Genomic DNA, 13,182 nt, shown 5'->3' with positions numbered 1-13,182 from the left:
CTGCTTATTCAGTGTATATATATATATATATATATATATATATATATAGAAAGATAATAAATTCATTCAGTTGTTAACAACTTCGATTTTTGCAGAAAATGTTCAAGCGTGGATGAATAATATGAGGAGGAACAGAAGAGGAAGACGAGGGGATAGAGTCTGTGTCTGTAATGTGACGTCTGTGTAGAACGTCTCCTCGCACCAGCAGCAGCTGAAGTGGCGTAATGGCCCGGACGGTCAGCTGAGCGAGCTGAGAGCCGCAGGAAGGCCATTACCGCTCATGTTTGCGATGCAGCCGTTTTTTTGAAAAAGGGGAGAAAACACCACAAAGTCTGAATTTTTCATCGGCTCTCGATCTCCTTTATGTGTCTGTACGATGAATAATGCAGAGATCTGAAGGGCCATCGCACACACGTCCAGAGAAACAGCCGAGAACAGCGTGAAGCTTCTGACCCATTTTGACTCGTCTGCTAATAAACCACTGGAGCTGAAGACTTCTTTCTGTTCGAGCTCCGTCAGTATGACCACACGTGGAGTCGATATAAATATCAGCTCATAAGGAACCAAACACAATACTTGAACTCTTGACCTATGAACTCATTAATAGAAATGTATGACCGCAGTTTATATAGATAGACGACATTATGGTTCCCTAAAGGTGAAAGCAAAATGTGTGGATCGCCCCCTGGTGGTTGGCTGCAGTATAGGTCATAAACCTACTCAAATGGGATGTGTTACCAACGTTAGTCTCCACCTGTGAATTTTGGCGCAGCTGCTCCGTCCTGGTCGCAGTCGATGGCCGCCGCCTCCTCGTACACCTCATTGGTCTCTTGGCCCTTCTGGCCGTCTGCGGCCCCTGGCTCCAGCTGGCCCTCAGGGCCCGTCTGCTCGTAGACACTGCTGTTCGGGGACAGCAGCGTCCCCACCTCCACCGATGCCTCACCGGCTGAGGTGTCGGACCCGGTGTAGACGGGAGGAGGCGGGATGGGCGGCAGGGAGTCCCGCAGGACGGTGTATTCGTAGGTGATGTACGGAATTCGTCCGTTCTGGTTCCAAACCTGAGTGAGGACAAGAAGGTGAGTTGAGACAAATTCTGGTTCATGAATCCAGACGTGGTCCTCGAGCTCCTTGTGATGAAGAACAAAGAGATGAAGTAGCAGATAAAAGACGAGACACAACAAGCTCTTCCTTTATTAAACAGTGTGTGATGAAGGAACACATGAAGGTGAGTGAGGACAGGTGAAGACAGGTGAGACCTGAGACGTACCAGGATATTGATCGCCTGATCGATGGGGCCTTTGACGACGATGTACTCGATCCCGGTCTCGTACACGTCCATGGGTCGACGGTACTTGAAGACAGTGCCGGCAGCGTGGAAGTTCTGAGGAGTGTCCACCTTGTAGGCTCCGTTGAAGAAGAAGTTTCCCGCCTGGTCGGTCACAGCTGGGGAGTAAAAGACACATTAGACATTTTCACAAGACTCTTAAGTCGTGTTTCCACTGCAGGAACTTTCAGATGAAACTAGGAACCATTGCAGGAACTCATTGTGTTTCCACTCCAGGGACCAGGGTCTCATGAAAGTTCCAAGTAAATTCAAGAACTCACCCAGAAGATCCGCTGACTTCTTCCTCTCAATGATCTGGATGTCCCATGATCCTTCAGGGATTTGAGTAATAAAAGAGTAACCTGGATGGCAAGAAACCAGAAGGACCTTTAATCTCTGTATTTCCTATTTAATCTGTGCATCATTTGTACTTTTCATACTCAACTGAGTAGACAAATGAAAAGAATGTTTTCTCCTTGTAATTTTCATTTATGAATTCTAGACTGTAAATAAAGAAACAGTGAGTGAGTAAGACCAAATTGTTTGTTTTAAAAAAGAAATTCACAGAACTGCAGGTTAACTCTAAAGGTTTGAAGGTTCTTACCGAGAGTCGAGGCTCCGCGGCGGAAGTTGCCGGTGACTCTGCTGCAGCTGCTGCCGTCGCCCTGACAGACGCCGCACTTATCCAAGGTGTTGGAGGAAAACAGAACTCCGTCACATCCGATTGGCTGAGCAGAAGAGCAGAGGAGGTGGAGATAAGAAAGAAAATGTAAATCATAAATAAATCAAATTATCAGTAATAACACGGTAGCAACATAGAGAGGCCAGTTAATATTTTTTGTGAGATCAGATTATTTTGAATACAATGAGCCTGACATGAATTAAATGTGCACTTCTCTTTCTCTACTAAGTGTTTTTAGATTTAAATAAAAAAACATATTTCTAAATGACAACCAAGGTCCTTTTCCTCCGTCACTTCCAACCTGAGCATTGCGTGTCGGAGGTAAACCAGTAAGAACAAAGTAAATACGCAGCTGGACTCACCTCACACTTACCGTCCACGCAGACGCCGCGGTAGCTGCTGTACTTGCAGGACGTTCCGTCTCGAGCCGTCACCATCAGCTGCCTCTGGCCGTCGGTCGTGGTGCAGTGGAGGTCACAGGGGTTACTTGAGATGTGAACGTAGTCGGCTGGAGGAAAACGCAGGTCAAAGGTCACTATCTTACTTCGTTCTAGTTCTAGTTCTCTTTAGGTAGGACCTCGATAGAGGGCAGCGTTTGTATAAGAGATTATTGGATTTATGGGTCTGAACGCGGGACAAGCTTCATGTGTTTGTTCCATAGTTTCATTTGATCTTGTAATTTAGGGACTAAAGAGTTTTGTCTGACATACGTACGTCCTGTCGTCATCTCCTACGCAGGCTGCGTCTAACTGTACTTGACTCTGATTGGTTTGTAGACGGCGTGTTGTCAGTTTGAAAACCATGAAATCATATCAGACTGTTTAAACTTTAAATGAAAGATTCAGCAGCTGAGCAGCAGAGACCTCAGTCACCTCTGGTGTGTTTCTGGAGGTAATGGGGGGTTTTACGAGTGTTATTACCAGGATACAGAGGTTTCCACTGGTAGTTCCTCCCACTGTAAAGCTGCGAGTTAAAGGACCAGCACTGCTCCTCTCTGAAGCTCCGCCCAGCGGCCGGACACTCCTGCGGGGCAGAGACACGACACCATTTAAAGACTGTTTTACAGAGTGTTCACAAATAAATTCTCTGCAAGTGTTTATTTGTTCGGGAAAGGTTTTCTGAGCGATGACTCGGAGCCTCGCCCGGCTTGACTTTCAGACGACCACATGCTGTCACGCCTGGAAGCTTCCCGCCACAACCACAGTCCTCTGCTGTGAGCCAATCAGAAGAGCTTGTTTTAATACAGAGGGGAAGTGTGTGACTCACCTTAGTGTTGCAGAGGTGATACTTCTTAGCGGTTCCTGTGCACGTCATGTTGTCTTTCCCAGCAGCAACTTTATTTCTTTGGACAGAAAACAAACATGTAAAGAATTAACAACAACAACAACAATATAAGTGTGTGTGTGTGTGTGTGTGTGTGTGTGCGTGTGTGTGCAGACCTCTGTTTGAGGCAGTGTCTTTCTTGTGACATCACGCCGCCTCCACAGGTTCGAGTGCAGGCGGTCCACTTGGCCCACTCCCCCCACCAGTACGTGGTCACCTCCAGCTCCTCCTCCAGACTGTTAGAGGCCACAGCCTCCTCCTACACACAGACACACACAGACACACACACACACACACACACACACACACACACACACACACACACACACACACACAGCCATGTCTTTACCTTTTTGTCCTCATAAAGATGACAAGTCCCCATAATTCACATTCAGAGTAAATCTGTGAGTAATGATCGTCACCTTACCAGCATCCAAACTAACACGTGGTATTGGCTATATACAGTATTAAATCTTTTTATTTAAATATATTACTTCATGAAATAACTTTAGTTTGTGTGTCTGTACTTTTTCCAACACTTTGAGCACATTTTAACGATTCGATGTAATAACACAGATAACTGTGATAAGAACCACGATGATCGTTTCATCTCTAATTACAATAATAACTCTTACATGTTGTGTGTCTGGTTGTGTAACAGCAGTAGTTGTAATGGACGTAGTGGTACTCTGGTTCCACCGTGCTGCACAAGCGAGTGCGTCAGAAGCCAATAGAATGACAGCGGACGAGCGTCAGAGCGTTTTGTTCTGAGGCTCCGTCGTGTGAAGACGCTCAAACATTTCACACATTCCCGATGTGCAGCGGCAGCGTTAATTCAGGCCGGTGGCTGCGTCCCGTCACTCGGACAGATTCATCGCAGTGACCACTGGAATGTGCACTGAGCTCCTTATAAAAGGTGTGAGACAGAGCAGCTGCGAGAGAGGGCGAGAGACATTGGAAATACCAGACAGAGGGCGTAAGTGAGAGAGAGGGAGACAGAACGGGGGAGAGTGAGAAGATGATGAGTCGACTGAAAAGAGAGAGATTCGACAGCGAATCGTCACCGAGCTCAGACTCATGAGTTTATTTTTATTTCACTTCTCTGGATTAAATTCTGCCGTTTGATCTCTTTTGGGAATATTGGACGATGACAACAGATCTAATCCGTCTTCACTGAAAAACTGAAAACAAGCAGGACAAAGAAGATATGATCATCAGATTGACAGGTGGATTGTTGTAAGGATTTTGGTTCCTCCCACGCTGAAGCTTACAAGAGAACCAGCTGCCAGGCAGAGTTAGTTATGTTTAGACAAATAAAACCACTTTAGGAGAATAACACTTTTGTTCTTTGCTCGTGACAACATCAGTAACTTTAGGGGATTTGAATAAATGACAAATGCTTTTATTTTTACCGTGTGGAATCATTTAACAGTTGTATTTTCACATTTCAGTCCTGACTCTTGAAATGATGACTGAAAATAAATGAACATGAAGATATTAACGTGTTTTCTTCCAAACACAGAGCTGCCGTCTAAATGTAGGTGCATCAGGGAATGTAAAGACATTAGTGAGGAACTTTAAAAAGTGGAAATGTTGCTTGACATCATGCAGACGACATGAAGTTGGGTTAAAAACACTCGACTGTACTCGCTGACATCAATCACATTTTTGCTCCCTGCTTGGAAACTGCATTTTTATTAGCCAGCATTATTACAAAAGAATGTGGTGCAGACCAGATGATATGACTCGAACCTGAATACTCAGTGTTTTGGCAAATGCTCAGTAGCACACAAATACAGGCAAAAATAAATATTGGAGTTTCCTCAAAAGCCACCAGTGTAATTAATAATGAAAGTTACGTACAAGACCTTTAATGATCAAACAGAAAAATATTTAGTTAACTTTAAAATCTTAGCATCAGTATGATAATCCGGTTTCTGTGATGAAATTCTAACTCAACACTGTTTGAAAAGAAATTGGACCAAAAGTTCTCTGCAGCTCGATCGACTTTAACTATTTAGACCAAAACTTTGTTTGATTAAAAAATGTCTGGTCTTCTGAGACATCTACGGGTATTTCTAGTTTTAGTTTTCAAATTGACTCACAGCTCATTTTGTCCGGCGTCATCACAATCTGGTCAAAGAAGTCTGAGTTTGTTAAAACCACCAGTCAAACCTGATTTTCAGGGACATCAGCAGTGAGTTGTGTACCTGAAGCCCCCTGGTGGACAGGTTCCCCACAGACACTGCCAGCGTCAGGAAGCCCAGCAGGACCACACCCGACTCCCCACATCGATCCCATGACCTCACCCTCATCCTGGTTCATCAGAGGGAGAAACAAGTCAGATCATTGCTGGTGTTCACCCGAACCAGCAAACTGAACCATGTGCACAATGTGAAAAATACACAAAACTTCCAAATATTACAATATATATTTGGAATATTGGTGTTTTTTAAGTCTTAAAACCATCACGACTACTTCAACACACATTGAAGTAATGAAACGTGAAGGTGTTCGTCTGGAGGAGCTGCTGTGATGAAGCTTCTCTCTGGGCTTCATCACACTACGGCTGTTTTCTTTTCACGTGGACTGAGACAGGAGATGATGTCCAGAGTCTTTGTTCGAAGCCTGAAGATGAATGTCTGACGCTGCGTCTTCTCCTCCAGACGTCTTGAAGTTGTCACTGCAGTTTATTCGTGTTTACGGAATTAGTGTAAAGGCAGCACGTACAAATCCTTGATGCTAAACGTAACCACACAGTGTGAAGCAAGAAGCAGATGGTCATAGACACGTTTTGACCAAGCGTGACCACCGAGACGTAACCTGTTGGTTTGTGAGCTGCTGTTTCGAAGCCTTGAAGTTTGACATTTCTCCGACGCCATCTTGGTTTTCTTAAACCAGAAGTAACCTTCTTAACCTCGAGGACACGGCTGAGCAGCTATCATATGAGCAAGTTTGGTTTTTACGTGCACAAAGTTTGAGACTAACTAAACGCAATGATAACCAAACCCCTTAGGAAAATGTTTACTAACGTTATAAGTGTGAGAAGTGTAGTCAGACTTCTATAGACACAACCAGTGGAGTTGCCCTCTACTGGTCACTTCAGAGACTACAGGTTTCAGGTTTCCACATTGGCTTCACTTGTCTACATCCATTTTTTTATATGCAGTTTATGGTTTAACCCAAATCTCCCTGTTTGTGATGAAAGTCTTTTTTCCCGAAACACAGAGCAGCTACTGTTTGGATTAATTGACGGAGTCTGGCCCAGAAACGTGTCTGTGTTTCTAGAAGCACCAGTGATGAGTGATTAACAAAGGCTCAAGGGTACGAGAGGAAATATCGTGACCACTAATGACTTCTTGTGGTGTTAGAAACCCGGGTTCAGGCCCTCATGGTGAATAGTGGATGAAAGTGTATTGCTGAGACGTGTGGGTGTTTTTTCATGTCGTTCCAGATTGAGGCTTCTCCTGCTTCCAAACCCACAGACGGGCCTGGAGCTCGATTTCTTTTTCTCTTTCATGCCACAGGAAGACATTTGTGGTCCTAATATTTCCTCTCGGACTCCTCAGTGAAATCTCTCGCCTCGCTGAATATCTGTGGTTGTTGGGGGGGTTGGAGGTGGGGGGGGGGGGTTCCTGAAGAGCTGCTACTGTATCACAGACAGAGTCAATCAAGATGACTCAAGATGACGCACGCAGAAGTAACTACAGAGGAAATTCAAACAGCAGAAAACTGCACCAACTCACTGTTTTCAGAACGCTACGGAAACTGGATGCAGAGTTTGTGTTTCACGTGTGAAGAAGCAGCAGGAGATTGTCGGGTCGGACTCGTTCACATCAACAGGAAACTGTGAGAAACATTCAGAACGTCGACAGCGGCGTTGGTCCTTATCTCCAAAAGCTCTGGAATCTCATCGTCTTCCCAAGTTGACGTCTTCATCTTCATTAGCTCCTCTTTTTCATGCTGAGGTATTTGTTTTGTTTCAGTTTCACATCTGTCACATGTTAGTTAAGTGTCTACAAAGCTCCTGCCTCACATTATGACCTTAATTGCATTAGAGTTGTTCCCACAAACGTCGGTAGCAGAAAGAAGTTGTGGATTACAGCATCAGGTAACCCAGTACGCACTGTCACGGCTGCAGGCACGTTTTCTCAGACAACGCACACTCGGGCCAGAGGCGGCGTGCCAGCGGCAGGTATTTGAATGTGCTGGCGGCGTTCGGCGTGCTGGCGCTGGCAGGTGGAGGGTGACACAGACGGGCTGTTGAGAGGCCACAGGTGTTGGAGACGGGAGTTGGACAGAAGAGGGGCCCGTGTAAAAGTTAAACAAGCCTCAGTGTGCTGGAAGGACCGAGGCAAGTTTCCTAGGACTTTCCACAGGTGGACCTTTGTGTGGCTGAGCTATAGGAAGTCTGCCTCAGACTATAAGGAAGTGTAGATGTCTGCATGTAAAGGCTAACATGAACAGACACAGGAAAAGGAGGGAACTTTTTAAAAAAAAGACTCAATGAAGCCTTTGATTTGGAAACTCTGCAGAACGGGGGCTCTGAAAATGTGCATCTGCTCCTTTGTGGCCGTTTGAATTCACAGAAGCTACAGAAACATCTCAACCCCATGAACGTGTTCGGTTGATTTATATGATCTATATTAATGTATAGCTTGGATTTCTAGCTCTGTCAAACAGCTGTTAAACTTCTGTTTTTCTATCTTTAAACTGAACTAAACTGGACAGAACTTTCCAGGAATCTTTGTGTGTCTTTGTTTCTCTGTGGAGTAAAAGTCTCGTCCAGTAAAAACATCCTGAAAAACATTCGAGTGCAGTTGTTTTAGCGCTGCTGCTTTCGAGGATGCGAATGTTTAAAGGACGATTTTAAAGTTGTCTATTTATTCTTATATGTTACACAGAATTTTATGCATTTGTGATTTTAGTCATTTGTTTTTTATGTGGCTCTGTAAAACACTTTGTTTAATCATATCTATATAGTTTTACATATATAAACTTTACTTATACAGAAATACATTCATGTGTGTGTGTAAATTCACATGCACATATAGATTAATTCTAATTTACTGAGAAATAGACTCAAATCTTTCTGCCCCATCAACTGTCGACTGGATCTTTTGTTGCTTTCGCACAAACTTAAATATGATAATAGAATTATTCTTCAGTAAATAACAGATCAAATATAATGAATTGAATTTCTTGTATATCGATCCACTAACTCCACAAACATCTGTCTGTGACTCTCACATCTCGAGAACCGTTCTTCTTATCGGCTTCACACTTGTTCACGTGTTCAATATGAATAACATTTGAATAAAAAGGAAAAACGGTGTCTTGCAGTCTGTGAAAATGAGGAAGCGCGACTGAGATGAACATTTCTTCTACGTCCTCACAGCGATAAACTGACCCGTCACATCATCTCGATTATTACGTTATCTGTATTTCACCACCATGATCTCCGTCATAGCAACTACATTCATAGAGTCACTGCCTCTTGAGCAATTTGTCTACAGAGTAAAAGCACAATGTTCGAAAGAAGTTGTGCACGGCTCGATTCCTGCAGGTCACTTTTACAGGTTCAGAAATAAAACTGCAACCAGCGACACCAGACTGTCAAAAAACTGAAAACACAATAACTCTGTAAACATTTTAAACCATTTGAGCTAAAACCTCAGGGAAACACTTTCGGTTGCAACGTCTGAATCAGCAGAATTCGGGGGAGCTGATTTCAGGAGGCTTTGTGCTGCACACGTGCACACACACACTCACACACACTCACACACACACACACTCACACACACACACTCACACACTCACACACAGACAGACAGAGTTTCTAGGAAAGGGCTCATAGTACATCCCGTGTCCTCAGGTCCAGTTAGGCAGCCTTGTTAAAATAAGCAAACAGCTCGTCCCGCCCTGTTTGCAGTCTGGCTTTCTCTGGCACTAAATATTGGTGACAGGTGTCTTAAAGCAGGCGCAGCCGCACCTGGACTTCATTATCCAACCAGACACACACACACAGGGAGACGGACACTCAGTCAGACACAGCTACACATGTGAAGGCATTTAGCCAGTGGCGGGAGCGAGTGCACACTCATACACGACGGCCACCGTGCACGCTCATGCCTGAGCCACGTGCTCGTACAGGTATGCAAATGTCCCAGCATGAATGTACACACTCAGAAACACACACACACACACACTTTCTCTTACTCTGCCTCACTGCGGCTGACAGACCATCACAGACACAACACAACCTCTTGCTTCTTTATCAGGCCTGGACCTGAAGCTGAGATGTTGCCCTCAAATGGTCTCTGGAAGACGTGGACTGACTAAAAGACGGGACTCTGAAGCGTCATCACTTTGACAAAAGGTTCTCACTTCCTCCCAGTGACCCTTGTTTTTACCACAGCGCCCTCATTTGGCCACAATGGTCTCATCAGACCATGTTCTTATTTCCTGGAACATTGTCAATTTAAAATGTCCTCATTTTGCAGATATGCTAAATGTTTTGGGAAATGTCCCAATTTATTGAGATGGCGTATTTTTGCTCCAATAACAATAACACTTTGGCAGTGTGACCACAGTCGGCTGAAAGTTTGGACAGTTTCCCACAATCTCCTCAATGTACCTTGGTGTCTTCGCTGTGTCTCATCTCCTTACGTCCCTGAAACAGTCTCACTTTGTCAAACTGTCCTCGCTTTGCAATTTCGGCACCAATTCATAGCTGTGATGTCTTCATTTTACCACAGAGTCCTCGCTTTGTGGTAAAGACCCTAGTTTTACGACCTCATCGCTTGCTGTGATGTCCCCACTCTACCAGAGTGTCTTCTGGATCCTGCTTACTTCACCATAATGTCCTCACTTTGCTGCACTTTACTGAATTCCTCACTTTAATGACCCTCAGTTTGGCACAATTGCTGCGATGTCCCCACTTTGTGTTTCTTCAGATGTGTCTTCGGGAGGCTGAAACTTCTCTACTTTACCACAATGTTCTCAGTGTCCACTTTACCAGTAGTGAGGACACTTTGCCGAGATGACTTCACGTTAGCATCCTTTGAAAAGGCCCTAATTTTCACACTGTCTTTTGCGATGAGCCCACACTGTCCCAGTAATGTCCTCACTCCAACACAATGTCCTCAATGTTTCTACAGATTCTAGTAAATGTCCTCACTTTGCTACAATGTATCTTTCTATTTCATGCGCACACACACACACACACACACACACACACACACACACACACACACACACACACACTCACACACTCACACACACACACACACACACACACACACACACACACACAATCGTCCTGTCGCTTCCTGCTCGTCCAAACAGGGTCTTCCTCCTTCCTCCTCCCCTCTGCTCTGGGCAGTTCCCTGAGGACAAAAGTAAACACCGTCCCCTCATACTCCCTGCCCCCCCCCCCTGTAATGTCCCCACCCGGGGCCCCTCGCCGTCGTCTTGTTTTTGTAGCGCTGGCAGCCTCAGCAGACAGACAGATGGACGCAGTGAGGTTGAACTGCAGCAGAACGGTCAGAGCCGTTCATCAGGTCAAGTTTATTTTCTAACACTGGACGTCAGCGACCACCTGCAACATGAATACCACACTGAACTAATGAGACTGTCACTCAATTAATTAATTGATGATTTCAATATTAATTATTAAAAAGAACAGACTTTACATTGACGTTTCAGTGACAACAGGAGTGATGCTGGGTCTCATTTAACAAATTCAAATAAACACATTTAATTTGATGAGAGACGGACATTCGTTAATACGAGAACGACTACAGACACAGACTACAGACACAGACTACAGACACAGACTACAGACACAAATCATTTCTCTGCTGAGGACCAACTGTCTCTCAAACCGAATCCAGTTTCACCAAATCACACACACATGAATTATTCCCTGGGAAAAAGGTAACAACACCAAAAAACGTCTTTTAAGAAAAACGTCTCTCACTCTTTAGTTCACCTGTCACTCAGAATATGTTGCGCATGAGAGCGATGTTCGTGCATGGGATTTTCCTGTGGACTAACTAACAATCAAACACTGATGAAAGCATAATAATAATAATGTTTTGTTCTATGATTGTGTTGCAATATATCGATTATGGCAGAATTGTTGTATCGTGATATATATCGTTATCATGAGCCATGTATCGATGGTATTGTAATGAATGTGTAGACAGCTAGCTCTAAGGTGTCACGTGGTCGTAATAGAAAGTCATAATATGCAGAGCTGCATTTGAGAGGTGGTTAAAATGTTAAGACCATTTTGTTGATTAGATTTGGACAAGAATCACTGCAAACCTAAAAATGAAAAAATATGAAAAATTAGTGCGACATTCTAGTTATGAGAAGAAATGAGTCTCTCTCTCTCTCTCAACCAGTTTCCTCTTTTTCCTCGTCAGTACTGCCGTCTTTCTGGTTGGAGGACGACCGCTCTACCCCTCAGCCACAGGCGCCACACTGTACTTTGGAGTACTGGAGTACTGGAGTACTGGAGTACTATGGAGTACTATGGAGTACTGGAGTACTGGAATACTATGGAGTACTGCGGTTGAAGGTGCTGATGCTGCTAGTAATACCATCATGATGTTACCATGGCAACCAAATGAAGCTCTTCATTCATTTTCTCCATTCAAACAGAAATACTACTACCCCCCCCCCCCCCCCCCCCCCCCCCCCCCCCGCCCACGTAGGTGATGACCACAGGACGTACGTATGCCAGAGGAATTCTTTAGTAGAACTAACAGATGAAATGAAACCGTGGATCAAACACATGAAGCTTCAGACTCTCAGGTGTGAAGAGATGTTTGAGCTGCAGATCTTTAAATCGGTGTTTCACTGAGCTGATGATGTAACGTTAAACGTGACGTCTGATATCTGATCCTCCAACAAACCCATCAGTTGAACTCCTGACTGTGGAACTGACTCTAACGTTTCCTCATGTTCACACCAGGACCTGATTTTACACTGTAAAGAGAAAGTTGTTGTGTCGGAGCTGAAAGTGAAACTCGACACTGGACCAGGAGATTTTATCCTGTAATTCTCTGCAGCAGTTTAGAGCCACAAAAACCACAATCCACAGTTTGACAAGTAGCACTGGCACCAACACACACACACACACACACACACACACACACACACACACACACACACACACACACACACACACACACACACACACATATCCCAACAGCTGACAAGTTTCCAGACAGACTCTGGCCTCTCCAGACACACACACACACACACACACACGTACACACATGCGCCTTAAAAAAAACACACACTTCTGAAAGAGAGTCAGCATTATTTTGTGGATTTGTTTTGGTCTGGTGCAAAACACAAGTCTCATTGGCTCTGGTGCACCTCGTAAACACACACACACACACACACACACACACACACACACACACACACACACACACACAGAGAGCTGAGGCAAACCACATCAGCCCATGCAGACATGCAAATAGCCAACACACACAGCTAACACACCTATACAAGCACATGCAAACACACAGAATTACACACAAACTCCACACAACTTACACAAGCGTTAACACAACATACACACTCTCTGTCGTGCACACACACACATACACACACACACACACTCAGTTTCAAATATTTACCCGCTCACCTCGCCTGCAGCAGTCCAAGGGCGTCTCGCTCTGAGTTGAGGATGCCACTCAATGTGTGTGCATGTGAGAGTGTGTGTGAGAGTGTGTGTGTGAGTGTGTGCGTGTGTGGGTGTGTGTTAGTGTGCTAGTGACAGCAAGTGGTGTGTTAGTGAATGGTGCTGCTGTTGCTGTGGAGTGAAGAGGGA

General features: G+C 44.6%; 1 protein-coding gene across 2 annotated transcripts in view; it reads right to left on the bottom strand.

The window, feature by feature from the left end:
- adamtsl2 (ADAMTS-like 2) overlaps window positions 1-13,182 on the bottom strand; it is a 41,207-nt gene extending 28,025 nt beyond the window's left edge. The window contains exons 1-10 of one of the 2 annotated variants that reach the window (XM_034596429.1): window positions 12,989-13,182; window positions 5,540-5,645; window positions 3,446-3,588; window positions 3,273-3,348; window positions 2,927-3,029; window positions 2,369-2,514; window positions 1,929-2,052; window positions 1,606-1,686; window positions 1,268-1,443; window positions 755-1,058 (exon numbers count right to left, since the gene is read on the bottom strand). In XM_034596429.1, coding sequence (XP_034452320.1) covers window positions 755-1,058; window positions 1,268-1,443; window positions 1,606-1,686; window positions 1,929-2,052; window positions 2,369-2,514; window positions 2,927-3,029; window positions 3,273-3,348; window positions 3,446-3,588; window positions 5,540-5,644 — 1,258 coding nt within the window. In that variant the 5' untranslated portion in view covers window position 5,645; window positions 12,989-13,182. The remainder of the gene's footprint in view (window positions 1-754; window positions 1,059-1,267; window positions 1,444-1,605; window positions 1,687-1,928; window positions 2,053-2,368; window positions 2,515-2,926; window positions 3,030-3,272; window positions 3,349-3,445; window positions 3,589-5,539; window positions 5,646-12,988) is intronic. The other variant, XM_034596428.1, reaches the window with a different exon arrangement.

This window comes from Hippoglossus hippoglossus, chromosome 9, assembly GCF_009819705.1.
Source record: "Hippoglossus hippoglossus isolate fHipHip1 chromosome 9, fHipHip1.pri, whole genome shotgun sequence".
Lineage (NCBI taxonomy): Eukaryota > Metazoa > Chordata > Actinopteri > Pleuronectiformes > Pleuronectidae > Hippoglossus > Hippoglossus hippoglossus.
The sequence above is the reverse complement of the archived record's forward strand: the minus strand, read 5'-3'. Positions and strand labels throughout refer to the sequence as shown.